Source organism: Equus quagga, unplaced genomic scaffold, assembly GCF_021613505.1.
Source record: "Equus quagga isolate Etosha38 unplaced genomic scaffold, UCLA_HA_Equagga_1.0 153_RagTag, whole genome shotgun sequence".
Lineage (NCBI taxonomy): Eukaryota > Metazoa > Chordata > Mammalia > Perissodactyla > Equidae > Equus > Equus quagga.
In genome coordinates, this window is record NW_025796915.1 from 4,388,044 (window position 1) to 4,415,705 (window position 27,662).

The 27,662-nt window shown below is 48.9% G+C and overlaps 1 protein-coding gene across 4 annotated transcripts; it reads left to right on the forward strand.

Annotated features, from left to right (window-relative positions):
- Positions 1 to 197: 197 nt before the first annotated feature.
- Positions 198 to 26,966, forward strand: LOC124233068 (pyruvate kinase PKM). Of its 4 annotated transcripts, none has more exons than XM_046650137.1 (11): positions 198 to 342; positions 10,658 to 10,839; positions 11,432 to 11,523; positions 15,830 to 15,961; positions 16,440 to 16,626; positions 17,203 to 17,473; positions 18,788 to 18,938; positions 19,202 to 19,354; positions 23,347 to 23,513; positions 25,341 to 25,522; positions 26,238 to 26,966. In XM_046650137.1, exons 2-11 carry the CDS (start codon positions 10,686 to 10,688, stop codon positions 26,342 to 26,344), a joined length of 1,596 nt encoding a protein of 531 aa, XP_046506093.1. In that variant the 5' UTR covers positions 198 to 342; positions 10,658 to 10,685; the 3' UTR covers positions 26,345 to 26,966. The 4 variants fall into 4 exon arrangements, with proteins under 4 accessions (XP_046506093.1, XP_046506092.1, XP_046506095.1 ...); XM_046650136.1 differs by lacking the exon at positions 23,347 to 23,513 and adding an exon at positions 22,777 to 22,943 and having other exon boundaries at positions 199 to 342; XM_046650139.1 differs by lacking the exon at positions 198 to 342 and adding an exon at positions 8,329 to 8,447.
- The last annotated feature ends 696 nt before the right edge of the window (positions 26,967 to 27,662 follow it).

Below are 27,662 nucleotides of genomic sequence, written 5' to 3' on the forward strand. Positions count from 1 at the left end.
CCGCTTCCCCATTGGCTCCATTGGATCATCAATGCTGCAATTTTTATGCTGTGTTCTTCCGCCACGGAATGTAGTCCCCCCCAAAAGGGCAACCTGACTGCCCGTTCCGCCTGCGCGCAGTTCCTGCTGAAGGTGACTGCGCCCCGCGAGGACGCAGAGGGGCGGGGCCCGCGAGCCGGAGGCCGGGATTGGGTGGGGGGCGGGGCGGCGGAGGGATTGCGGCGGCTCTGCAGCGGGATAACCTTGAGGCTGAGGCGGCGGCTCTCCGCACTCGAGCGCAGCGCCGCTAGACGTCCGACTTGTTTGCAGGAGCCGCGCAGCCAGAGCCGGACCACGCCGGAGGTGAGCAAGGGAGAGGCTGGGCCCACCGTCCCCGCCGAGGCCCTGTCCACTCGGCTAGTGCGGAATCCCGTCCGCCTGCTCACTCCTCAGGACGCCCATCCCTGGGCGGCGCCGAGTCCTGGGCATCTGGGACCGGGTTGAGGTCGGGAGAGAGGAGAAGGGGTGCCCGCGCCTAGGGCCTGCTACTCCAAGCCCCCAGCTCCCGTTTCTTCCCAGGTCAGATGGGTCGGCCATCCCCTTTCCTCTCCCGATCCGTCCCTCCATTCTGGTCCCACCCTCGCCTCCTTCTCCCTCCCTCATCTGGTTCCATCCTCGTCCTCCTTCCCGTATTTCCTCCTAATGCGATTCCTTCCTCTCTTCCCTCTTTTCCCTCCTCCTTCTGCTCCCATGCTCGTCTCCTCCCCTTACCCCTTAATACTGTTCCATTCGCTCCCTCGTCTTCAGCCTGTCGGTGTCCCCCTCATTCTGATGCTTTCTTTGTAATTTCTTCTTGAAACTCCTTCTCTAGCTCCCCTCACCAGTCCCTCCACGTTCAGGTACCGTCCACTCTTCCCGCGTCCCTGTCCCCTCCTCGTGCTCACCCCTTCCCCCATTCGTGCCTGGGTTCCCCCCTCCCCCTCTCGCTCCATCTGGTCACGTCCGCGCCTCCGCATCCCTCTCCTCTGCTCCCGCGTTCGCGCGGTTCTGGTCACGTCCGCCTGCTCCCCCCGCCCCCTCCCCCTCGTCTCTCATCTCAGTCCAACCCGCGCACTCCGTCACGGCCTCCTAGTCTTTGCTATCCTAGAGTCCCGGGGTCACCACCCGAATTGCAGTGGTCTGCCGACGGGCAGCGCAGGCTCCTGTGCGGCCTGGGTGCTGCTGGAGGGTTACGTAACCCTTGCCCTTCCCCTTCCCCGCTGCAGGGAAGAAAGCGTGGCTGCTCCTGCAGCGCCTTCCGCTTTTGTGCCGCCCCGGATTCGGTGGGGTGGCCGCGGCGCCGCGCTCGTTCCCAGGGGCTCACGGGGCTCCATCCCGCCCCGGCGGGGATGCACGTAGCAGTCAGCGCCTGGGACCCGCCTCGCCCCACCCAGTCCCACCCCGCCGGACGACTGGCCTAGCGGCCGGTTACGGGACAAGCTTCACCTCCCGCACGACAAGCCAGCGCATGTGGCACCGAGCCTCCTTCGGGGCGCTCCCCGGCTCCTCGCCTCTGTTTCACATTGCTTAACAGATGCGCCCCGACTGTAGAACGCGGAGGCCATGGGGCGGGGAGGGAGCGGGTTGTGGGGAGAGAAGAAATATGTCGACGGCTTGGCGCCCCCGCATTCTCATTTACTCAATAAAGATTCTGTGTGTGCCAAGAGCTGTTTGGGGAAGGGGGGTGGAGACCCGGATGACTAGAATGTGACGGAGCTCACAGTCTAAGCAACGGACGCAAAAGTTATTACTGGTAAGTGCTGTGAGGAAGGTACGTGCTTCCTCCCGGGGAACGAGGGCTTGGGGTGAGGGGGACAGGAGGCTACCACCAGTCTTGAAGGTTATTTAAGAGCCCAGTCGTGGAAAGGCATCCCATTTGGCATCTTACCTATATTCTTCAAACCCAGCACATTGGTCCTCTCCAGTGCAAGTGAGCCTAATTAAGATCCACGCATTGGCAAGTGGTAAACAGGCTTTCAGAATTAGATTTGACTCATTAACATGCTGACGCGAATGATGGAGGGAATTCAGCCTCAGGACCTCAGTTTACCGTGTGTAAACTGGGAGGAACGTTCTCCTGATTGTTGAAAGGATTGGTCACTATACACACCTACATGTATATATGTTAAACGCTCAGTGCAGTGTCTAATCTCTAGTGAGATGTCCAGAAGAAATGCCTCCAAATATATTCTTTTGGCCGCCGAGCACAATTACTTAACCCCTAATTGAGCCTGAGGGCTCATCTTCTACAGGCCATCCCCAAACACAGACTTGTAGTTAATCTTTGGGAGTCAGGATCTCTAAATACCAGACATCTCCTGGAGACCAGTCCCTTCAGGGATCTTGGTACAGTGTTTACAAAGTAACTAATACTGTTACTTTGCAACTCTCCACTTGCAACAGGGGCTCTTTGGTCTCCTGAGAATGGGACCTCTAGACAAAGGAAGGCAAGGAGGGGGGTGATTTCAGCCTTTGATGTTTGGCTCTAAGAGTGGAAACAAACTTGCTACCCGAACTCTTCACATTCCATTCCCATCTGTTCAGGTGGGTTTCTAGGATTTTCTCAGCCAGCTGGTAAATGAGGTTAGGATTGGAGGCAGGCACAGTAGCCCCCTGTAGGCTATACTGAGGGTGTGGTCTCTTCCTAGGGTACAGAGGAGGGCCTAGGTCAGGCGCCACCCCCACCCCCATCCCGCAGCATTGTTAGCAAATAATTTGATCTCTGGTTGCCTGAGGATGCTGTTGGGAATACCGTGGGATGTTCTGAGGGGGAAAAGTATGTAAGCTATCACCAGGTGGGTGGGGGTAGGGGAGGAGGCAGGGAAGCTCCGTGGAGAGGATGACTCAACCTTTGAATTTATTGGCTTTTCAGAAAATTCTCTTAGTTGGGTGAGTGGAAACCTGCATTGTGGTCTATGAAGGTTTAAAAAGTCCCCTTTCCCCTTTCAGTGAGTCAGATAATGAAGCATGCAGTTCCCCCAGTTAAAAAATGTGTTAACTAAGTGAAAAACGGTTGATCCAGGTCCCCAGGCTCTCTCTACTGCCCTAGGAGCTGAGGTGCAGCATGGCAGGGCCGCAGGCCAGGATGAGCCTTCTGCAGTGGTCATGGCAGGCCTGGTGGGATGGGGGCCGTATGTACATGAATAATGATGACTTAAAAGAATGTCCTTGAGCTAATTTCTGGGTTACTGGGCTTGAGCCAGACTGTGTGGACATCAGTCTCTTCCTGTCTAGTACAGCAACTCTCATTTTAAGCACTATGTTAGAAGTAAATTTTAGTGTTGAATTTATAGTTCAACAAAGAGGATTATTGGGTCTTTAAGAAATGCACTCATAGTGACTTGGCACATTTGGTAGCTGTGACACTAAACAGAGTTAGCACCCTATGGCAGTTTCTTCTGTGCCTTGAATGTTGTGACATTAATATGAGGGGCACAGGAAAAGGCATTTTATTTCTTCAAGCTATTCATTTCTTAATATTGAGGCAATGGAAGAAATGAGGAAATAACTGAACAGGAAGGTAGAAAAAATGCAACTCTTGCAGTATAAACTCACACTACATGGGTTTCTATTTATTTTGCTTCAGCTTTTATGAAGGCACCTCAGGGTGTGTTATTTTGGCCAAGAGTTAAGACTGAGATCAAGGTAGGAGGAAATGACTCATTTGACATTCTCTTTATTTCTGAATCCTTCCAAATATCCACAGTCAGATCCCAGTTGACTGGTACACTGCAAGAGAGAGTTGTCCGGGTGAGCAGTTTTCTTCCCACCTTGTTGAGGATCTTATGAAATGAATAAGTGATTTACTTGGTAAAAGGTCTTATAGGACCTTGAATCATCACTTTAGGGATCATTTCTGGCACAGATAGGAATAGAGCAAAATGAAGACCTTTCTTAATACCATCATACTTTGTCCTGGTATGACTGCTCAGCCCAAGAGGGGAGGTTGGCTGGGCCACCAAGCAGTGCAACCCCACCCCTGCAGTGATCGGTATGTGCCAGTCTGCACGTAGGAGGGAGAGCCAGGCTGCAGTACCTCTGGTGGCCTCTGAGACTTGCCTCCCGCACTTATGTCATAGGCAAAGCTCCTGGGCAGCTCTAAGCCTCCCTTTCCTGATGCTAGCTCACTGTTTTGGAAGTCAGGTAGGGGCTGTGTTAGAGGAGATGCCAAGACCAGCTATGATAGGGCACTGAACTTGCTGGTCATAGTATTTTGGAGTATGGACCACCTTAGCTGATGCAGTCAAAAAATTCTCCAAAGGAGCACCATCTGTTTAAACACCTTTTAACCTACAAATAATACTTATTTAACTTTAGACAGCTGGTGTCTCCCCTGTCTCTGGTGATGAGTGCCAAAGAATTAGTCAGCTGAGTCTCTCGTGGTATTTGAGACATAACCATGTACATTTTGGAGGAGTCCTAGGGTTTTGATCTGGTTAAGAGGTAGGGAAGTAGAGACTTTGAAAACAAGACTATCCTGATATCCCTCTTTTATTACATTACAGAGCAGATTAACAAATGTCACGCATCAGATGGGCAAACATTTTAGAAGTCTGATAGTATCAAGTATTGACAAAGGTGTGGGAAGGCAAGAACTCACATTACTGATTGGTGTAAATGGATATAACCATTTTGGGGAGTATATCAGCAGTATTTAGTAAAATAGAAAATAAACATACCCTGTGACCCAGGAATTCCATTTTTGAATATGCAGAAGCTCACACCTGCACAAGGAGACATGTACAGGGAGGGTTGTTATAGAATTGATTAATAGGGAAAAAATCGGTTTAGTGGAGGGCAGAGGGCCATCCAGCAAGGGAATACATAAATAAGTAGTCTAGTCCTACAGTGGATTAGTATAGGAGTTCACGTGAATTAAGTAGATCCATATACCAACTGGATGGATCTTAAATGTGTGGAGTGAAAAAGCCAGTTCGACGATGTTTGTAGAGTATACTACCTAGGACATTTTAAAAAAAACAATGTCATGGGGTTCCGTATATAGACACTTAAATAGAAGGATGCAATTCATGATGGTGGGTGGGTATCAAAGTTCATGACAGGGTGTAGAAGGGTTGGAGGGACCTGGGGATGGAGGAAAAATGAACTGTATGAATTGTAATTGTTTAAGTCTAAAGAAAATCTGGCTAAATACTAATGAGCTCTGGGTGGTGGAAATACAGATGTTAATATTTCTTTAAGTTCAAAACAAAATAGAGACAAACCTGTAAAGGTCACTGTAGGAAGACTAGTCCATGCTAACTAGGTCAGTGCTTGGACCTAGTTAGTGTTTCCCTTCCTCTCCGTCCTGCATCATAGCCTTAAATGCTGAGCCAACGCCTCATTTTGCTGAGGCCATAAACCAGGGTCCGAGTCCTTGCTGCTTCCAGAGTATGCATATCACGTCCTGAAGCACTGCCCCATGTTTTTAAGCCTAGTAAGGAGTGACACAGCGGAAGAAAAGGTTCATCCAAACTTCCTCCTTCAGGCTGAAACCAGTTCTCTGCTCTGAGCATCTGTCATCAAACCAGGAAATCCTTGGCATCTGAGGACATGGAGGTTTCTCTGACTTGGGACTCCCTTTTGGGGGTAAACCCAAGTATCAGCTTTTGTGCCCTGTTCCACTCGAGTTTGAAATAGGACCTTAGGCTCCTGCTTAGAAAGTTGAAGTCACTAGTTCTAGCCCTGAATAAATAGAAGAGCAAGGGAATTTTACCTGAACCTTTAAGTGAGCTCCTTTTATTTGTGCGGATCAGGATCTACTCCAGACCTTCCTAGGTTCTGTGGCTGTTCCAGCACCCATTTTGGTCTTGTCGCTCTCATAGATGAGGGCCAGTATTGAGAATTATATTTCACTGCTCCATCATGTAGGAAGAGAGCTAGAAAGCAGGCTGGACTGAATGCAGGGTCAGGGTCCAGCGTATTGTGACACACACTTTCTACTGGATGCTGGAATTCTGAAGATTTGGGGAATTGAAAAGCCTTCATGCTGGCTTAGAGACTTGGAGGTGTGTGTAGCAAATTGATGTCAGAGCGAGGAACACAGTCGTTGGCATCAGAGCAAAATTGGTGCAGAGAGGCCTGGCTGGTTAAAAATAGGCTTATGTAGATGCAGCCTCATAGGCCAGGCTGGTTTACTAGGGCAGAATGATTTGGGCCTTTGTGCAAGATGGAATTGGTGAAGCATGAATCTTTCCCAGCATAACCTGCCAAGAGTATTGGCTCTGAGTGGCATGTTGAGTATTTTTATATACAATTTTCAACCCCTGGTTCCTGAAGACTGGCAAAGAATTGTGTTTGGCACAAACAAAACTATAGTTTTAGAGAACCAGGAGCTGCTTGAGATGAAAGGAAAGGTGGGAATAGGGTGCCTGGAGCTGAGTGTGGCTGCCTGTTCCAGCCCGTCAGCCTGCACTAGGGCGTCTGATGGTATCTCATTTCTCACAGAGGAGAAATGGCCCTGGGGAAGATCCTACTGCAGGGGCTCAGGCTCCAGAATAAGGCTTCTGTACCTGGGCACTGCGTTTGGCACCATCAGTGGATCCACCGGGCTTCCACTGCTGGCAGGAGGTTGGCTTTGCATGTCTGCCTCCCGGAGAGGAAGGTGCAGGAGTGAGTCAGACTGGCACAGGTTGGGCCGCATGTCCAGGCAGGCACTGTCCAGGCGGCCAGTGCAAGGGAGGGGAGCTCTTCCCAGAGGCCTGCTCTGAGAAACGGGGGCTGAGGCTGCTCTCCTGGGGCCGGGAGAGGGAGAGTCCAGACAGTGATTAAGTCAGAACTGTAGGTAGGTGGTTGGTGGGATGGGCAGCTTGTGCTCAGAAAAGAGGCAGGAGCGTCCTCTGACCCCAGGGCAGAGCCTGAGGGGAGAGAGACCAGTTGGTGGCCCCTGGATGAGACAGGTCTCTGGTTTGGTGGAGGGCTTTAAGGACATGATGAGATCTTCTTGGAGTCTGGGCAGACTTGCTGACAAGCAAACTTTTTGATTGCTGGTGTGTAAATCCACTCAAATGCCAAACAAATTTTCATTTGTTATTTTTGTACTTAATAGCCTGGGTGAGCAAAAGATCAGAGCTTGTAGACTTCAGATTTAATTCAAGATGGTGAAATGGGGTTTGTGTTTGAGCCCAATGTAATTATATCTTCTAATGGCGTCTCCTGATCCCAGAGGCAGCCCTTCTGGACTAGAACATCTTTGTCACAAAGATTTTGCTTTGAAGCTTGAGGGCAGACTAAACAGGGGAAAATTTGCTGGATTTGGGCACATAACTAACAGGTTTTGGGCATAGCATTGTCCTAAGGACTGTGTTAACTTTTTTTTTTTTTTTACTTTGAGGTTCTGAATGGATCAAGGTTGACCTTAAGCCAGTGAAACTATCCTGCAGTATATTTGTGACCTAGGGCCTGAGATGGCATATTTTGCATCTGCCACATTTAAACATGTATTCCAGAAGTGCATAGAGCAGCAGTTGACTAATGGAACTGGGAGCTTCACATTTGTTTTAATTCCAACAGTCTTATCAGGGTGCTTGTAAATATATCATTTTTAGAAGAGAGACACTTGTAATTTTTCTTATTATAAAGTATTTCATATCAGTCCATTCATTAATAAAGAGAAGAAAAACTTTTGGGGCCAGCCCCTTGGCCAAGTGGTTAAGTTCATGGGCTCTGCTTTGGCGGCCCAGGGTTTCGCTGGTTCGGATCCTGGTTGCGGACGTGGCACCACTCATCAAGCCACATTGAGGCGGCATCCCACATGCCACAATAGAAGGACCCACAACTAAAAATACACAACTATGTACGGGGGGCTTTGGGGAGAAAAATAAAATCTTAAAAAAAACATTTTTTTTTTTAAAGCAGGTAAACACAGTTTAAAAAAAAACTTTTGCTGTAATCCTACCACCTGGATGACATGCTGTTAATACTTGGTAGATATCCTTCCAGTCCTTTTATGTATGTCTATTTAGTGTCGCTTCCCCCCCAAAAAAGGCGAGGGACCAAGTTCTTTTATAGAATGAGTAGTGAAATGTTAGTAAATCACAGGTTTAAAGAGACTTGAGAGAGAAGGCAGTCTTTGGGTACAGTGGGAGGGGATAAACCAGTGCAGAGAAGCCAGTAAGAACTCACTTTCACCTGTGAGTTTTCTATTATCAGTTTCTTGGTATTTTCTTGGGAGGCTTCTCTGGGGTTTTTTGGTAACATAGCTGAATCTCTAGGAGCAGTACCACCTGGATTCCTGGTTATTAAAGTAATTTCTCCGTTACCTCAAAGAGCTTTAGTTACACTCAGCTTTTACCTTAATCCTTGTACAGTTCTACAGGGCAAACCTTGCTCAGCTCCGACCGGTCTTTGCAAGTGGGGCCAAGGAGCGACCCTGAGCCAAAAAAAGAGCATAAAGTCACCACCGGAAGCCCAAGCCCAGAGAGCACAAGGTATGACCTGATAATCAGTGGCCCCAGCCAGGTCTTTGCAAGGAGACCCTAATGTCTCAGGTCTAGAGAAGAACCGGCTGATGATTTTTAAAAAGAGTGGGGTTAGTTACTCCCACACCCTCAGTCAGGTCTTTTGTCTATGACACAGTCCTCAGACTGGATGACTCTCTACTTGGAGGCCACAGCAAGGCCCACGTGTTCCAGTTGGCTTGGTGTGCCACTTGCTACCATCTCTTGAGTAATGTTCCCTTAACAGCCAGACTTACCTAAGTCCAACTGGGTGCTCTGAAGCCCTGCCTCCATGATGAGTGTGAGTAAAGGGACCCTGGCTGCCCAGGCCGTCCTGTCAGTAATTCAGAAGTTCCTTAGATTTGGGGAGGTAGGGGGAGCAGAGGTATAACTTTCATTTTGATGAAGAGGCATTAAGATCCACTGAAAGTTCATTGAACAAACACTGGAATACCTCCAGGTAGTGGATGCTAAGAGATACAAAACTACATAGGTCATGGAGGAGAGGGTTGACATTTTCATTTTGCTATCTGGTATGCATTGGGTAGGGAGTTGGGACATGCACATTGAAAGGAACAGTGCATTTCCCATGTGGAATAGTTAGCTGGTATCTTATTTCCCTTTTTTAAAAAGTTTTAGAGTCTATACTTAAGGACTCATAGCCATCAGTTTTCAATAGCTGACAGAAGCTTTGCTCACAACTGGTCACAGAGCTTCTTGGCCTTTTACCGGAGTTCTTGAAGATTGCAGAGATGGGTAGATGCACGCTCTACTTGAGCCACCCAGAGGGGCCACAGAGTCAAGGATGGAGGAGGAGAAAGAGTAAGGGTTATATGTATGGGGTACCTGGATTTGAAGCCCTGAGATTTAGGAGGAAGTGGGGCAGGGCTAGAGAGGGGCTTGTTCCTGAGGCTGGGCTGAAGCGTCTAGGCTCAAGGGTTTTAGGAGGAGTAGCTTTTGCTATGAGAACTTGAGGAAGGAACTTCCTTGAAGCCTTCTGATGAGGAGTGTCAAGCTTCTGGCTCACATCCTTTACCTGATGGTTTTTCACACACTGTAGAAACTTCTCAAGTCTTTGTCTCTAATCACCTAACTAGCCGGCTGAGTGAGTTTAGTTGTTAGTAATGAAGTTAAGCAAATAAGTCAGTAATGAAGACAAGCAAGGGTCAGGGCAGTTGTCAGGATTGTGACCTGGGCTGGTTAATTACCTGGAACAAATGATCTTTGTTGCTGGAGGTAGTGTACTTGTCAGACTTAGAAAGGGAATCAGGATGGTCCATCAGACAATCCTTTGGGGAAAAGATTTGACGAGCAAGACTTCCTCATGTTGCAAGTGTCCTGTTAACGTAGTTATAAGAATTTTAGAACTAGACCAGTGCGTTTGTGGTTATCCTTGGTTGTATGCACATTGCTTTGCACGTCCTAAAGTCCTCCTGACCAAAAGTAAATGTGGTTTTTAGTTAGACTCCTGGGGTGAAAGATTTTGCATTCAGGGTTCTGGCTGGACTTTGCTTCCTGTCCAGGGACTGGTTTTTATTGCCTGTCAGTGGGCTGGGACCTACTCTTGGGCCTAAAGTAAGTTGAGAAATGAATTTCTGTGGTGTTCTGGGTTAGTGAAAACCTCGGACTTGGGAGCTTGGAGGATTGGAGCTAGGAGCTTGGATGGTGGTTGTCTCTAGAGCCAGGATAAGCACTTTGGGTGTGGGTGGGGATTGTTAAGAAGTGGTGTTCAGTGCCCCAGCCCGTATGAGAGGTTTGTAGCTTTGAGACAACTTTCCATACAAAGATCTAGATTTTCCAAGGTAAAAAACTTGCATCACTGGAAGATTGGTTACAGCTGCCTTTTGAGGGAACTCCTTCAGTTCATGTAAAATGATGTTATCTATAGGATTAGTGGGAAAGCTGTCAAGGTCGTTATTAGCTCAGTGTGAGGGAGGTCTGCTTACACTGGACACCTGGGAAGTACATGCATTTGGTACAAGGTTTTAACTTGTTCTCTGAGGTCCTTTCTACTTGCTCACAGTCGTGTGAGCCCTTTGCCCGACTTGAGGAGCACCCACATAGCCAGCGCATGGTGGGGATCCCTGTGGCTTGTGCACAAAGCGTGCTTATTGAGTTAATGTGTAAGGAGGAAACAGCCTCCTGTGCCAAGCGGTGTATTAACCACCCCAGGCTTCTCAGACTGATCACTCTCTCTTCAGTTCCCCTGGACCCAGGACCTCAGAAGCCATGTCGAAGCCTCATAGTGATGCCGGTACTGCCTTCATTCAGACCCAGCAGCTGCATGCGGCCATGGCTGACACATTCCTGGAGCACATGTGCCGCCTGGACATTGATTCTCCACCCATCACGGCCCGGAACACTGGCATCATTTGTACTATTGGTGAGTAGGTGTGCCAGGCCCCCCTCCCCCCCCCCCCCCCCCAAACAAGGGCTTCACAGTGATCTTTTCTCTCCTGAAAAGACTAAATGTAGCAAACCTGGGTGCTAAGCGAGATGCTACAGATTCTTGTGGAAATTCAAGTCATAGGAAATTGCAATAAAGAATTAGTATGCTTTAGTAAAGGATACAAAATTTAGAGGATGTCTTCCTTAGCAGATTTTTGTAGAAACATCTGAGAGAGGAAAGATCCTTTTGACATGCTCTGTGCAACCAGGATTCTGTGTTTGGACATCTGTCTGGGCTTCAGGGAGAGCAAAGAGGGCTGGCCAAGTCTTACCTAGGCTTTCCTAATTAGATGGAAGCCTGTAGAATTTGAAGGAAATAGAAGTGTCCTCCTAAATCAAGAAAGTGGGCTAGCACAATAATAGCCATATATATGCTTTTGAAAGAATTTTGAGCAGTTTGGCAGGAAGAATTTAGGGGAAAAAATAAAATATCAAGAGTTCTTTCAACTTAAAGTGTTATTCCTACTTTGAATAATTAACACTTACGGCCTTAAAACTTTTTTTTTTTTTTTTTTTTTTTTTGCTAGGCCCAGCTTCCCGATCGGTGGAAACATTGAAGGAGATGATTAAGTCTGGAATGAATGTGGCTCGTCTGAACTTCTCTCATGGAACTCACGAGGTGAGCCTCAGCTGGAGAGTTTGGCTACTGGGATGGCTTATAGGAAACGGTGGGAATGCAGTATTCATGTAGCCACAGTGGACCAGGCAAGAAGGAGTCTGGGGTTTACAGCCAATGGGAAGATTGTTTTCACTAGCCCACCCCTACTCTCCTTCCCCCCTGTCCTGCCATCTCAACTGGCCAAGTCTTCCTAATTCCTAAGCAAAGAAGACCTACTTTATCATTGGCCATGGTTCTCCCACACACCTGTGCTACCGTTGGCCTCACAAAGGAAAGGAAAGTGTGGAAGCGTTCTACTCTAATCCGTTAGGTATCCTGGCCATAGGGCTTGACACTCCAGCCCAGGGTTTCTGTAATAGCTCACATTGCAGCGATGAACCAAAAGGTCACCCTGCAGACTGATTCTGGCCTAGTTTAGACCCAAGATAACTAGGCAGGTCCAGGAGAGGGGTTTCCACTCTTGCAAGTTAAGGACTGAGTCTAATGCATTAACACCATCTGGCATAATATCCCACTTCATGAACTTTGTGTTCCCAGACAATCTCTTCCTAAGGGGTCTGGTCTATTAAAATAAAGTCAGCACACTTCCCCAGGAGGGAGCCTTGTAGGAATGTATTAGTACTGGGGCTGTTTATGAGCTGACTTCACCTGTGGAGAGCCTTACCCAGGGACCAGGTGACAGCTATTGAGAAGTGCTCCATTCCTACTTCTGTTCCCAAGGTGAGAACAAACTTATTTTGAGGTGTGTGGGGCTCCCTGCGGAACAATGCCTTTCAAAAACCTTCAGGCTCAACCATAGGCCATTCATCCCTACAGGGGTTTTATATTAGCATTGATAGAGGAGTAATGGGTGAGGCAGACTTCCCCAACTCTTGACTTATGTATTTCCTGTTCAGAATAAGGAAAACGCTACCCTGTAAGGTCAAGTCGTTGAGGGGTTGCCCTCTGGCATTTGGAAGTTAGTGTGAAGTTTAGACTAAAAATAAAAGCTCAGGAAGTGCAATCTAAGAGGTGAATTTCTCCTTTCTGGAAACTTGAGACTCTTCATCAGAGGTTCCTTAACCCATGTTCCATAAACAGCCTATGGCCTGGCAGGCAGCAGGCCTCCAAATGTCATGGGGGCCTGACCAAGCTCAGAGGAACTGTGCTCAGCAGGCATCTCTGGCAGATTAAGACACACATCTGTGAGGACATTCTGTAATTTTCCAAAGGGTCCTCGGCAGGAGTCACTAGGGATTACTGCAAGTGTTAGCTTAGCCCAAAGAGAGCTGAAGACCTCAGAGAAGATCGGTTCAGTATTGGTGCCTGCTACTAGAGTGTGCCAGGGTCTTCTGTGTGCAGGCAAAGGAGCAGAAATAGATTTTAAGAAATTGACCTTTTACTAGGCTTTACCCCTTCTTCCATCCAGTAAAGTAACACCACACAGCCCTGAAATGGCAAGGGGATCTGCTGCACCTGCTGGAGGGGGGCTGGCTCAGGGATTTTTTTTTTTAACTACAAGAAGCATTTGGAGATTATCTATGCTTTAACTCTTATTCCAAGATTAGAATTGAGATTAAAAAAAACAATTCTCTTTTATGGGTTTCTTTTGAGGCTTTTGACCATGTGAAGTTGTCTTGTCCCTGGGATCGGGGTTTTGGACACTGATCTGAGATTGTCCTAGTATTATATAATGTACACAGCTTTAGTTTGACTGCGTCTCAGGGCCCTCACTTCATATGCACCTTTCACTAGCAGCTGGGACATGGTTTTCTGATCTTGACAATTGTAAATAATCTTGTAAGCAGAGCGTTGGAATTGTCTTCTCCCTCCCTCTGACAGAGAGACATCCACTGTTTGCATCTGATCTTGCGACAGCTTTGCCACAGTGTCTCCAGTCCCCACTCTTGGCAGTTCACGTAGGCAAGATGTGTTTCTCTTGAATGGGTGGTCACATAATGCCATGTTGGCCAGAAATACTGACTTTTAACCAACCTAAATTTAGAACCTTCCACAAGGACAGCATTGGTTGATAGAATTCTTTACCACCTGGTAACATCCAACAAAACCACAGCCATAGTGAAAGACTTCAGTGCACCTCCCAGAGATATACCAGCAGATGACAATATAGAGGAAGTGGATAAAATAATGCCTAATACTCTAATTGGCTTATGTATAATATATGATTTTACCTCTCCAAGACCAAAAATGCATGTTTTATTTAAAATGCTCATATAGTAGGCCGCTCAGAAACCCTCAAGTTCCGTAAAGTAGAAATTATATAGACTGCATTCTCTGACCTTTTTTGTGAAAATTAAGAACAAAGTCTAACCTAGTAATGAGAAAACTTATAGACTTAAATGCACTTCTCAGGAAGCAGAAGTCTGAAAGTAAATGAAATAAATATTTAACTCAAAACACTAGGGGAAAATACTAAACCTTAAAAGGGTGAAGGAAAGAAATTGATTTAAAAACATAGCATAATGTGGTAGAAAGTAAATTTGACAAATTAAGGCAAGAGCTGGTTCTTTGGGAGTAAAACAACAACAACAACACAGTAAAACAAACTCCCTGGAGGCCTGGTCAAGAATTAAGGATGCACAAAAACACTAAATAGGAGAGGGAATATTCCCTATACATTAGAAGAGAGTTCAAAAGTTATAAAAAGACTTATACCTTCAGCCCTATAAGTTGAGGTGAAATTGACTATTTCCCAAGAAGTAGAAAATGTAAATAGACTATCAGCCTTAAGAAATTGAAAAATGATTATAAGATCTAGCTCTGCTCAGAATACCAGACCCAAATGATTTTGATGGCTGAATTATGTCTCCCCATCAAGGAATACTTAAATCCTTTGTTATGCTGGTCCAGAGCCTAGAGAAGTCTAGAAATCTTCCCAGTATGTTCTTTGAAACCAACATACCCTGATGCTAACATGAGACAAGGATAGTATCCAAACCAGACAGGTTAGTACTAAGTTAGTACACTAGACCAGTGTGACTTAGAAAGCATGAATAAAATTTAACAGTCCAGATCCAGGAGCGTATCAAAGGAATTTCATGACCCATGACCAAGTAAATTTTATTCTAGGAACACAAAGTTCACACTGGGATTAAATAGAGTGGTCAGTCTAATAGAAGAAGATGATCATAATAGGTAACATTTATTAAATAATTATGTGCTCATCTGTGTTCTAAGCATTTCATGTATTCTTTTACTCCTCCCATCAAATCGGAGCAAAAGGCATTTGACAATATTCAACACCCATTCCTTCAAATTATTTCTATATTCAGTACTATTTTTACTGCAAATCAGCAATAGAAAGAAATTCTCATAACTGACGGTAAGGACCTCTACCTCAACGGAATGAGCCAGCGGTCCTCATTATAGAGTATTCCTAGAATTGGAAGCTGAAGATCTTTAGGTAATGCCATGCTTGGAGATTAACCTCTGGTGCCAGCTCCCCACCAGCCTCCTCCTTGCAGGTGCTGTTCTCGTGGACAGTGATAGTTAAAGGACAAGGCCCACAAGTGCTGAATTGGCTGTCCATTATCAGCAAAGTCATACTGATTACACTGTCTAAGAACTTTTGACGTCTTGGCTTTGAGTCAAATGGCAATGGCAAATGGAAAAAGAGAAAGGGATTTAGAGAGACGATTGAAGCCAGGATTTATTGCAAGTGAGAAATAGCAAAGGGCAATTAGTTCAGAGAAAGGCATATTCCCACCTCTCTCTACCCCACTTCCGTCTCTAATCAGACTCTAGAAAGTGATTGGGAAAACCACGCCTGTGCGACCTTAGCAGTGGGTTATTCAACTCGGCCACTGTTAGCTTAAGTTAATAACTTTGAGTTTGAATTGTAGTTGGAAACAATAGAGGAAAAATGCAGAATTACCAAATCTATCAGAAGCTGACACTGATTGCCAGACCAATATTATCCAGACGTGAGCCTGGGTGTTCTACTCCAGTTGCCTGCTTTATTTGCTGAGAGTGTTTGATGAATCTTAGGGAAAAGAGAACAGCCGGAGGGACACATGCTTCTTTTATGTTGAGACATGTTTACACCGACACATTTAATGGGTTTTGGTGGCAGTATTATGAAAAGTCTCATAGATTTGCCCTTAGAGTGAGTTAGTGCTGTGGCAGAAGAGGGCGGAAGCTGAGGAGGTTGAAATAAGCTGGTAGAGGGTGCTCAGTGAACAGACGGTGCTGAGACTAGACGGAGGTGGGGGTCTAGAACATCCACAGGTCTTTCCTGAGTGATTAGCTTCAGCACTAGATCCTAGTGTGTGGGAGGTTGCTCATCACCTTCCCTCCTTTCCCCTAGTACCATGCAGAGACCATCAAGAACGTGCGCACAGCCACAGAAAGCTTTGCTTCTGACCCCATTCTCTACCGGCCGGTTGCTGTGGCCCTGGACACTAAAGGACCTGAAATTCGAACTGGGCTTATCAAGGGCGTGAGTATCCTGGGGAGAAGCTAGAGGGAGGGCACAGGAGGCAGGGTGCCGCAGAGACAACCTCAGCAGTCTCTGCCCTTTGAAAGCCGTGTTCCTCAGTGTTTAGGTCTATAAATGAGAGTTTCCTTCCTCACTGTAAAAACTGTTGATTTGATCTATTTTGCTAAGAACTACTGTCAGAAATAATCTTTGTTTCTCTAAAAACCCACTTCCAAGTCTCTAACTTTGGGGAGCAATTTCTTTATCTCTTTTCTCCTATCAGTAAGCAGCATAACTAAAACATTGTAGGTTTTTCGTAGGTTATTTCCTTGAAATATACCAAGTTAGATGATATGATCATTTATTTCCAAAGGAAAAGCTTTAGTGTTACTTCGACCTGAGGTTTGAGCATTGTTCCCTGGAGGAAGGAGCTTTTCTGTTCTTGTCAGGAGGGCCTGGCCTCTGCATTTCCACTCGCAGCTTTCTCTCTTCACTGTAGAGCGGCACTGCAGAGGTGGAGCTGAAGAAAGGAGCCACTCTGAAGATCACTCTAGATAATGCCTACATGGAAAAGTGTGACGAGAAGGTCCTGTGGCTGGACTACAAGAATATTTGCAAGGTGGTGGATGTGGGCAGCAAGATCTACGTGGATGATGGACTTATTTCTCTGCAGGTGAAGGAGAAAGGTACGTTACAGGAGTCAGGGTCTAGTTGTCTAAAGCCGGCTCCCATCTCTACATTTCTTCAACATAAGGAAGATAGGAAGCATTTTTAGCTGGCAGCAATATTGAGTCTTTATATGCTCAGGAATTCCTTTTATAACTCCTTATTCTTAAAAGCAGACTTCATTCCAGCTTGATTGTGCTCTTGGGGAGCATCTCCACTGCTTTTCGCTTTCTGCTTCCTTCTTCCATCCCTCAGAATGATATGTACAGGCCTCCAGCGTGCATGGGAATGAGACCTAATATTTAAGTGCCAGGCACTATTCTAAGCATTTTACATGATAATTTGTTTAAACTTTAAAACAACCTGATGAGTACTTATTATCCCTATTTAACAGGTGAGGAAACTGAGGCCCAGAGAAGTTAATTGACTTGCTCAAGGTTACATAGTTAGTGGGATTGTGATTTGAATTTGGGCAGTATGGCTCCAGAGCCCATCATCTGCTACTTCCCTGTTCACTGTGCTGGAGAGAGCCTACTTCCTGTTCAGGGCACATGCCCTCATTGCTCCGTCTCTCCTACCTGCTCCATTTCGCACAGGTCCTGACTTCCTGGTGACCGAGGTGGAGAACGGTGGCTCCTTGGGCAGCAAGAAGGGTGTGAACCTCCCTGGGGCTGCTGTGGACCTGCCTGCTGTGTCAGAAAAGGACATCCAGGATCTGAAGTTTGGGGTAGAGCAGGATGTAGATATGGTGTTTGCGTCTTTCATCCGCAAGGCATCTGATGTCCATGCAGTCAGGAAGGTCCTTGGAGATAAAGGAAAGAACATCAAGATAATCAGCAAAATTGAGAATCATGAGGGAGTTCGGAGGTAAGTCCCCTGCCTGTCCCCCACCTCTTTCAGCCCCAACCCATCTCTCTGAAGAGCAAGATGCATCCTATGAATATCTAGTTCCAAACCTGGCTGCCTGTCCTTCAGGATACAGACACTAGTGTTTATTCCTGACCCACTGAATTAGAGTATCTTAAGAAGGGGAGTGGAAGGCATTGGTATTTAAAAATAAACCAAAGATTCCTAGGTGATTGGGATGCCAGCATCTTGACATCGTTCCGTAGGCCCAGGGACCAGCATTAGAGAGAACAGGGTCACTGCTCACAGGATCAGGAGCCCTTGTGCTATGTTGCCTGGCATGGGGGAACCACCAAGAGGGAAGACAGCAGGCTTTGAGGAAAGGGCCCCCTCACTTGGGAGCCATGTGGAAGCTCAGGGCCTAGTGTTGAGACTGAAGCTTATGGCCTCTTGGTCTTCACTAAGAAAGCAGCTGGCTTGACGATTGGGCTAGCTTGGGCGTGGTATCAGCTTCCCAGAGGAAAGCATGCCATTCTCCCTAGGTCCAGATTGTCCCAGCTCAGCTTCACCACCTCCCAGAGCTCACCAGGTAGAGCCAAATGAGTATAGCCAGGTTGATGACGTCTGTTCCTCTTTGGCTCCCTACTGGAAACAGAACTCAGTGCTGCCGAAACTCCAGAACTACTCATGTGGTTTAGGTGTGTGCGTGGGGAGGGTGGGAGGAGCAGCACTAGTCACTGTCATAACCTTGCCATCCTTAGCTTCATTTAGATGTCCTTTGTACCAGGCAATTTGGGGTCCTCCCTCTACCATCCTGATAAGCCATGGGTGCTAGCTGACCTAAGCCCCAGGCTAGGCAAAGCCATGTGTCCTCTTGCCTTCAGCAAGTTAGAAGCAACCACCTGAAGGAGCAGCTCTCAAGTGTCCTTGGCTGGAAGAAGCCATGGACCTTCATGTCAGGAGCAATTAGCAGGCCTTGGGTTTTCTTTCTGCCTTGGAAGTGCTGACAGGAGTGGAAATGGTAGACACCTTAAGAGGGGCGTCATACAATATAGATTGAGAGGAAATGAGCCCATGGGACTTTGGGGGGGGACCTTGCCCTTTCACCCCAATGAAGTAGCCATACTGGTGCTGAGAGCCCAGCAAGCAGAACTGTTGTCCCACTTTAGGGGGCTGGTACACCCCACCACCTCCATGCACCCGTGATGACCTCATAGATGGCTGTCCTGGTGCAAGGACAGCTAAGTCAGAGAATCTCAGCAAAACATCCTTTGCATCACCATACTTGTGGCCCCTGTTCCTTATAAATATCTCTCTTTCCACTTTCTCTGTCAGGTTTGATGAGATCCTGGAAGCCAGCGATGGGATCATGGTGGCTCGTGGTGATCTAGGCATTGAGATTCCTGCAGAGAAGGTCTTCCTTGCTCAGAAGATGATGATTGGGCGGTGCAACCGAGCTGGGAAGCCTGTCATCTGCGCCACACAGGCATGTGCCTCTCCCTGAGTATGTGTGCTTTCATGGGAAACTTTTGTGGGCTAAAAGTTTAGACCACAAACTGGTCTCTTCCTGTGGACTCTGCTCCACGTCATACACACACATACGCACGTACATATATCCCCTTCCCCCACCCCATGCACCCACACAAAGCTATACTCTCTGCACACACACTATCTGGGGAGTCAGCTTGCAGTCCTTCATCTATGAAGATAGCCCAGGCCATGTCTCACTAATGCTCTGTCCCCTCCCAGATGCTGGAGAGCATGATCAAGAAGCCCCGTCCCACCCGGGCCGAGGGCAGTGATGTGGCCAATGCAGTCTTGGACGGAGCCGACTGCATCATGCTGTCTGGAGAGACCGCCAAAGGGGACTACCCTCTGGAGGCTGTTCGCATGCAGCACCTGGTGAGTTCTCAGGGCCTGCGCATCTCCCCGAGCTCAGGCTGGGGCTGGGATGGAGGCACGCTCTGGTACAGAGCAACACCATTTAGGTTTCTGCACACGCAGTCTCCAAGTGACAACAAGAAGAGTGAGGAGGGGTGTGCTGGGCAAGGGGTGTCTTGTTTTTTCTGTTCTACCTTCCCTGCCCACACCACGTCCCCTGTTTCCTTCTGTTCTGGAGGTGTCCTCCTTCATCACACGATAGCCCTGTTCATTCGTAGCTTCAGGGTTGTGAGTCCTTCCCTTGGCTGAAGTACTGGGATACTTGTATCTCTTCCTCTGGACAGCCCAGAGGACCTGAGTAGCTCTCCCCTATTCTGGAAAAGGTCAAGGGCTCCTGATCCCAGCTGTCCTCTTTGTTTGGCTTTCTGTCTGTTTTTTTTTTTTTTAAAGATAGGCACCTGAGCTAACAGCCGTTGCCAATCTTTTTTTTTTTTTTCTCCCCAAATCCCTCCAGTGCAGAGTTCTTTATTTTTTTTAGTTGTGGGTCCTTCTAGTTGTGGCATGTGGGATGCCACCTCAGCATGTCCTGATGAGCAATGCCATGTCCGCACCCAGTATCGGAACCAGTGAGACCCTTGGCCACCAAAGCTGAGCGTGGGAACTTAACCACTCAGCCACAGGACCGGCCCCCGGCTTTCATTTTGATTCCCCACCTGTCCCAAAGACAGGTGCTTCCCCCACAGGGGCCTCTGGGCCTGCGCTGGAGGCTGTTGCCTGTGCTCAGTGGACCATGAGCTGGTCTTGCATGGGGCCTGCAGTGGGACCTGCTTTGCTGAGCTGTTGCACACTCCCCAGACTAAAAAGTGGGGTGTAAGTGATGGCGACAGGTCCACAAATAGAGATAGGTGGGAAGATGGCTGATCCTGGCTGGCCCTGGAGTGAGAGCATCTGGAGGTGACTTTTCTCTCCTGCAGGGAGCTAGCTTTTCAAGGCTCTTCTGTTCGGCTGTGTCCTACCACCTGGCTGCCTCTCAGGGCTTGAGGCTTGGTCCCTCTGCCCTATCTGCTTCTGTTCTAGAGCTTACTAAAGAGTTAATGGAGGCATCAGTTATGAGGGTTTCTTATCCCTGGGAAAATGAGTGCTGCAGATGAACTTTCCCACAGTCGTCCTGGCTCACTGTTTATCACGTACAGCTCAGTGAGCTTGCCTCTTGCTCTGAAGTAGTTTTTCTTCAACCTTCCTCTTCCCTTTCCAGCCAACACAGGACCCCCTGTCCTTTGTGACGCCCTTGCATTCCACCAAATTTAAAACAACCCCCCAAAAGGGACCTCTGCACTAGGTTTTCTTTCTTTCCTCCTTCCCTTTCTATGTGTCCAATTATTAGACTTACATGGCTTCCGGAGAAGACGTGTCATTTGTAACTAAACACTTTGTCAGTGGTGAACAGAGACACCTTAACTACTGATGTCTTCTGGGCTGTCCTCAGCATCCTTGGTGGACTACCCCATAAGGAAATGGTAGAGACCGCTCCCTGTCCCCAGGATGGCTGAGTACCCTGGCCTGGCTGATAGGCCAGCTTCTCTGCAACATGATTGCTCTTCGGATGCTCAGGACCTCTGGGCTTGTTCTCATGACTGCCCCAGTGCAGGAAAGTGTCTTTTCTCTCCCAGGAGACAGTGGACCTTGACCCCGCCACTTCTAGAGTGGCGGCTGTTGTTTATGAGTGTCTCCACACATCCCCCCTCTGATTTTCTTAGTTGTGTGGCCTAATGGCTTCAGAGGTGGGATAGTGACCTTGACCTGATTTACTAAACGATAAAACCACGTAGACTTAGGGACTTTATGTATCTTTTGGCAAATCAGTTCAGCTTTCAAGGCCTTATCTGTAAAATGAATTAGATGGGATATGTTTAATTGTAGCCTTAGCATTAACTATTCACTGCTGTTATTAAGTGTCTGGTAAGTCCCTCTGTAGATTGATGTAAGCTTCATTACTTCTGTGAGATAGATGTCACCCCAATTTATAGATGAGGGTTACATGATACTAAAGCCTGAATTTGAACCCAGATCTCCTGACTCCTAAGTCACTGTTCTCTCCTGCAATGTAGTGCTTTGTCTAGCAGGAGATAGGCCCACATATCCATGTGGAGCCCTCACTGGGGTCAGAGACTGAGAATCAGGCTCTGGGCTCTCAATTCCATGTCCATTTTTCCATACCCTGATCTTTCCTGTGAAGAAACACGTCTTAGAACTGCAAGGCTTGGATTGCATGGTGGTGCTCAGAAGATAAGTTATGGGGTCTGGGCCAGGTGGTGCTGGCCTCTCCTTTCCACATCCCTAGACCACAACAGCCTCTCCTCTTAACTGCTTTCCCCTGTGTCTAATTGATGCAGTTAATGACCCATGACTAGGGCCAGGCAGTACCAGGTATGGTTCTGTTCCTGTTCATGTCCCCTCTCCTTTGGGCTGCATGCATTCTATTCTTACAGAAAGAAAACCTTTAACCTAGTAAATCCTGCCACACATCTGCTTATTACTGTCAAATTAATGAGATGCTGTTACTTATTCCCTCACCCATCATTCTCTAAGTTGCTGATAATTGCCTTATAATCCTTAATAATAATAAGCTTAAATTTTCTTTCTAATTCTTGCTGTTGGTCTGAGTAGTTGGTCTGTAAATAACTCGGTGCCTTTCTTATGACTGTTTTAATCATTAGATTTTAATCAGATATCTTGTTAAACTTGCCTGCGTGCTTCCACAGGCATCTGTCTCATCACATGGCTGGTCAGTCTACCCCTCATTAGGCTGCCAGTTTCCCACCATCCTGCTTAGAATGCGGTAAAGCCACATGGTTTTGGCTTTGTCTGACCCCAGCTTTCCAGCGCTGCTCCATGCATTTCCGTGGCAGGCCACGGGAAAGGCTCATAGCATCCTCGCTTGAAGCTAAGGCAGCACTCCATGTGTGCATGGAAGCTGGACAGGGAGACCTGGGGTAACTAGACAGCCATGTGAGGAGAGAGGGCCTGTTCCTTCCTCTAAGCTGTGTCATGAGGCAGTGTGGCCAAGTCCTGCCAGGGAGTGGCGTGGGCCCAGCCTGGACATGTTTCTGAGTCAGGATACTCGAGCCTGCTGCCATATTGTCTCCCCCCACCACCACCACCCCTACGATCCCCCATCAAAAAATCCTTCCAGAATGGAGGATCCAATTTTCCCTCTATTGGAGGGGAAGCAGCAGCATTTGGTGCTGAAAATTCTCCACATGGTCCTAAATAGTTAAGCTTTCATCACCCTGCCTCATTGCATCTGCCTGAAGGACAGATTTAGCCAATTAACCCAAGGTTACCTTCCTCTCTGATTAATTCCACATTCTGTCTTTCCATGTGTTGTCTCTCGTTTTTTTCCCTTCTTTTTCCTTGCCTCCCGTCTCTCCTAAACCTTGCAGATAGCTCGTGAGGCTGAGGCAGCCATGTTCCACCGCAAGCTGTTTGAAGAACTTGTGCGAGCCTCAAGTCACTCCACAGACCTCATGGAAGCCATGGCCATGGGCAGCGTGCAGGCTTCTTATCACTGTTTAGCGGCAGCTTTGATAGTTCTGACGGAGTCTGGCAGGTAGGGCCCTGAGAGCAGGTAACTCTAGGATAACCAGCTTCTTGCTCCAGCTGCTCTAGAAGACAGCCAGGGCCCAGCCCTGCACCTGGGACCTGGACTCAGGGCCTCTTGTCTCATCTGCAGGGAGCCAGCCAGGGAGGTTAAGGCAGGGCAGGACCAAAGGTCCTTCGGCGTGGTAGGCACAGCAGGTGTCACGGGCACTTGGTGAAGGACTGGTTCCTGTGAGTCTTGATCTTACTCAGCTCAGGACCTCCAGTAATTGGTCTCCTCTTGGCCTTTGCATCCGGGGACATGTTCCTCACCAGCTGTCTGTGCGCCTCTTCCCTTCCCTCTCCCGTTGTGACACAGCTCTGACAAAGCTCTGTCCCCCTCTCGTCCCTCTGGACGGATGTTGCTCCCCTAGATTGCCCGTGAGGCAGAGGCCGCCATCTACCACTTGCAATTATTTGAGGAGCTCCGCCGCTTGGCGCCCATTACCAGTGACCCTACAGAAGCCGCCGCCGTGGGCGCCGTGGAGGCCTCCTTCAAGTGCTGCAGTGGGGCCATAATCGTCCTCACCAAGTCTGGCAGGTAGGAGGTGGCAGTGGCTCCCTGGGAATGCCCTGCTCAGTGGCACCTTTCCTTGGGGTTCCTGGGAGCAGTGCATTGAACGGTGCTCAGTGGCGCTGAGCCAAGGTAAGACCCCTCTGCCTGCCACCTGGACCCTACAGGGAAGGAGCTCCCCTAAGCCAGGATCCAGGAGTGAGCAGAGCCCCTTCCCTGGGCCTGAAGGACAGGACTCCAGGCAGCTGTCATAAGGCGTGTTGGGCCATTTGGATCCAAAGCAAGTTTCTACCCTCATGACAAACTGGAGACTTAACTGCATCACTACAGATAGACTGACTACAAATGTTTATTTGATATTTAAAAGCAGGTCTTCTAAAAAAGTAAAAGACAATTAGTTTTGCTTATTCCAGTAACTATGGGCTCTTTTAAAAGTTCAGTTTTGAAAATTAGTGCTGTTCGCTGACATGCTGTTTCGTTGATGCACCCGTCCTCATCTGTCTTTGAGCCCCAATGATGAGTGGGTTCTGGCTCAGGAAAGGTCACCGTGTTGTCTTGCTGACACTCTGGGGTGCCATGCAGCCAAGCTGAGGACTTGGGACCCCTTCCTAGTCTGGGATAGTCTGCGTTATCCCCAAGTCTGGGGGTGTGCTGCTCATCCCTGCCCACAGGGTGGCTAGGGTTCCTGGCAGAGGAGGGTGGGAGAGGAGCAGACGGGCAGCCCTCATGCACTGAGAGCAGCAGGTGGGGCTGCCTGGGGAAGCGGGACACGAGACCTGTGCAGATTCTCAGCAGAAAGCTCAGGATAAACAGCTCCAACGTTAGGATTGACCTTTGTGAGAAGGTCTGGCCTTTGCTTTCTGGCTATTCTTAGCTCCAGTCTTCTGGGATTTCAGTCTCAGCTGGTCCTGATTTCAGCAGTTGCTACTCTCTGAAAGCCTTGTATGGAGGCCAGGCCTTAAGCGGGGCATTCTCTGCTGTGACATGGCTTAAGTTCCCTGACACCTGTTGAGTGTCCTCATGGCTTGCCTTCTGGGCCCAGTTCCTCCTGCGAGCCCCTCCCCAGCTCCTGAGACACATGTGCGACTACAAGTGTAGTGTCAGTGTTCAAGGCAGCACCTGGCATCGGGCCTTCTGGGGCTCCCCAGCCCTCCAGGGGAGCCTTCACAGGCAGAGCCTCCCACACGGACACTCCAGACTCATGCTCTGGCCTCCTGGGTAGCACCCAGATTTCCAAGCCTCACTTAGCTACTCAGGTTTGACTCTAGGGCTCTAGAGCCTAGTTGCTGGGCCTGTTTCCAGGGGCTGGGGGCCATGTGGGGTCGGGAGAGGGCACAACAGTGAGGAAGGTTTGGATCACAGATTCCCAGGGGGGCTGTGGGGCTCTGCTCCTCTTCTTTACAGATGTTGAAAGTCAGGTGCTATTCACATGCTGCCTGGCTTGTAGCTGTTGCTGACAGCGAGAGGAATGGGTGCTGGTGAGGTTGGACAGGGTTTCCTCCTCATGCCAGAACAGAAAAGTTTAGAGGAGGTGGGAGGGTTCTGCCAACAATGGTCTGTGTGGGGTAAGTGGGTGAGACTGACCATGCTGGGCCGCTATGAGCCTGGGGCCCTGCCTGTGGGGAGGGCTAGAGGACAAATGGATAGCATAGCTTTGAGGAGGAGTTATATGCTGGGACGATAACAGGATTAGGGGCTGCCCCAACCTTGGGAGCAGTTGTGGAAATGGCCAGAGCCTGAGGCTGGCATAGTGAGTTGGATTAGAGTGAGCTGTTACTGAAGGCCCTAAAGGGCTTCTTGGGAGGCTCCTGGGACACTAATGGTCTTTTCTGCCTATTCCCCATCCCATCTCAGGTCTGCTCACCAGGTGGCCAGATACCGCCCCCGGGCCCCCATCATTGCTGTGACCCGGAATCACCAGACAGCTCGCCAGGCCCACCTGTACCGTGGCATCTTCCCTGTGGTGTGTAAGGACCCAGTGCAGGAGGCCTGGGCTGAGGACGTGGACCTCCGGGTGAACTTGGCCATGAATGTTGGTGCGTGGCTGGGGGCAAGGGCTAGAGCCTAGAGGGATGGGAGGGTGCTTGAGCACTGGCCTCTTTGGGACCCTATAGAAAGGGGAACATGCAGACCTTAGAGTGCAAGAGCCCCAGCTGCCCTCACTGGGACTGTTCTCTCTGGATCATCCATCCCCATACTCTGAAGTCCTGGGCTGAGCCCAGGAGGGAAGAGGAGCCTTGGGGTTGTGGAGTTGAGTAACCTAGTTCCTCTCCTCAATCATCCAGTCTGGGGCCCAAAACAAAAGATCTTGGATCGTCAGGGCTGTTCTTTCTCTTACATTTGCTCATTACTGAGGATGTTTATAAAATTAGCCCAGAGCTCCTACACTGTGGGGCCGCACACACACAGACTATGTACTCATATGACCTTTGTCCCTGTGTAAGAGCAGGATGTCATGGGATGAGAGCAAGCAGCTAGCTCTGACCTCGGGCAAGGCTCTCCACCATCTAGAGTATAAAATGAATGATGTCCGAAGGTCCCTGCCAACACTACCATCTGAGTGATAAGGAAATCTCAGGGCCTCTCCACATCCCCTTCGCCTGGGCTGTGAGGCTGGCGCCACCTTGTGGTGTAAGGAAGTAATGGTCAGCCAGCCCTGCTTGCAACCTCTGGCTGTGGGGCAGTCTCCCAGGTGCCTACCTGCCTGGCGTGGCTTTTACTCACCACCTCTCTTCTCTTCTCTTCCTCCAGGCAAGGCCCGAGGCTTCTTCAAGAAGGGAGATGTGGTCATTGTACTGACTGGGTGGCGCCCTGGCTCTGGCTTCACCAACACCATGCGTGTAGTGCCTGTGCCATGATGGGCCCCAGAGCCCCTCCTCCAGCCCCTGTCCCATCCCCTTCCCCCAACCCATCCATTAGGCCAGCAATGCTTGTAATGCTCACTTGGGGCTGTAGCGTGGCACTGGTAGGCTGGGACACCAGGGAAGAAGATGAATGCCTCTGTGAAACATGGCTGTTTTTAAGACCCTGCTTGGATAAGGTAGCCTAGAGTTGGGCTGCCCATCCTGTGGCCCACCCAAGCAGGGGATGAAGGAAGTGTGTGGGACTGGAGGCCCCAGAGCTTAACACAGAGGGCGGCAGCTCCTGCTTCTCTTCCTTTGTATACTCTATTCAGTTCCTTCGAAAATGGATACCCAGAGAACTCCCAGCCCGGCCTGGGGTCAGGAGATGGCCAGCAAGAGTAGGGACCGTAGGGCATGGGCACTGGCTCCAGTTTAAGCAGACGGGCCCTGGCCCTTACTTCTCCAACCCCCTCAGCCTCCCCGATTTGCACCTTGTGCACTTGTGTCTCTGCTCCACTCAGCTGTCGCTGCAGATAAACACTCCAGCCTCCATCTTCCATTTTCCCCACTCCTGCAGCCGCCTCCGGGCCTGTTGCTATAGAGCCTACCTGTATGTCAATAAACAACAGCTGAAGCACCTGTTTCCTGTCTTTTCTGATGGGGGTGTGGGTGGTTGAACCCTGCCCTCTGAGTAGGGTGAAAATGGCAAGAGGCTCGTGGCTCCTGGTGGGTACTCTTGTGTTAACTCAGGCCACCTGTTCTGTCCTCCAGGGTGCAAAGGTGCTGGGAAAGCAGTAGCTGACGAGCAAGGATAACAGGTTACCCCCTTCAGCACACTGGGGAGGTGTGGTAGCTGTGTCTCTAAAAGCTCCTGCAGCTGGAGTAATTTTAGTGGCTTATTTGGACCAAAGCTAGGAGAGGGCAGTAAACCAGGAGTGAGGTGCTCTTGCCCTGCCCCTCCTCTTAGGTCTTCCTGCAGTAAAGGCCTCTGATGCAGGGAGCTGTAGGATGAGACCGGGTTCTGCTCCCAGTTTCCAAAATAGTTGTGGACCCCTGGTCTCCCTTTGTGCCACTATTGCTTGCCAAGTGCTCTCACCATGATAAAGCAGGGCCAAGGAGGTGGGAGGGTTGGAAATGCAACTGAATCTGGCTTGCACCTTCCCTCCCTCCTGACCACTCCCTAGGACCAATCCCTACCTGGTGGGGATAGGAGGAAAGGGGCCCACAGGTTGGCTGGGGGACCAGGGCGGGTCCCATTCTCAGGGCCCAGTTCATTCTTATACACACGTCTGATCTCGTCCTCCTGTGCTCCAAGAGTGGAAATCATCCACTC

Coding starts and splice junctions, on each gene's coding strand:
- LOC124233068 (XM_046650137.1), top strand. CDS start 10,686: ATGTCGAAGCCTCATAGTGATGCCGGTACTGCCTTCATTCAGACCCAG. Junction 15,962..16,439: donor GAACTGGGCTTATCAAGGGC/GTGAGTATCCTG, acceptor TCTTCACTGTAG/AGCGGCACTGCAGAGGTGGA. Junction 25,523..26,237: donor GAACTTGGCCATGAATGTTG/GTGCGTGGCTGG, acceptor CTCTTCCTCCAG/GCAAGGCCCGAGGCTTCTTC.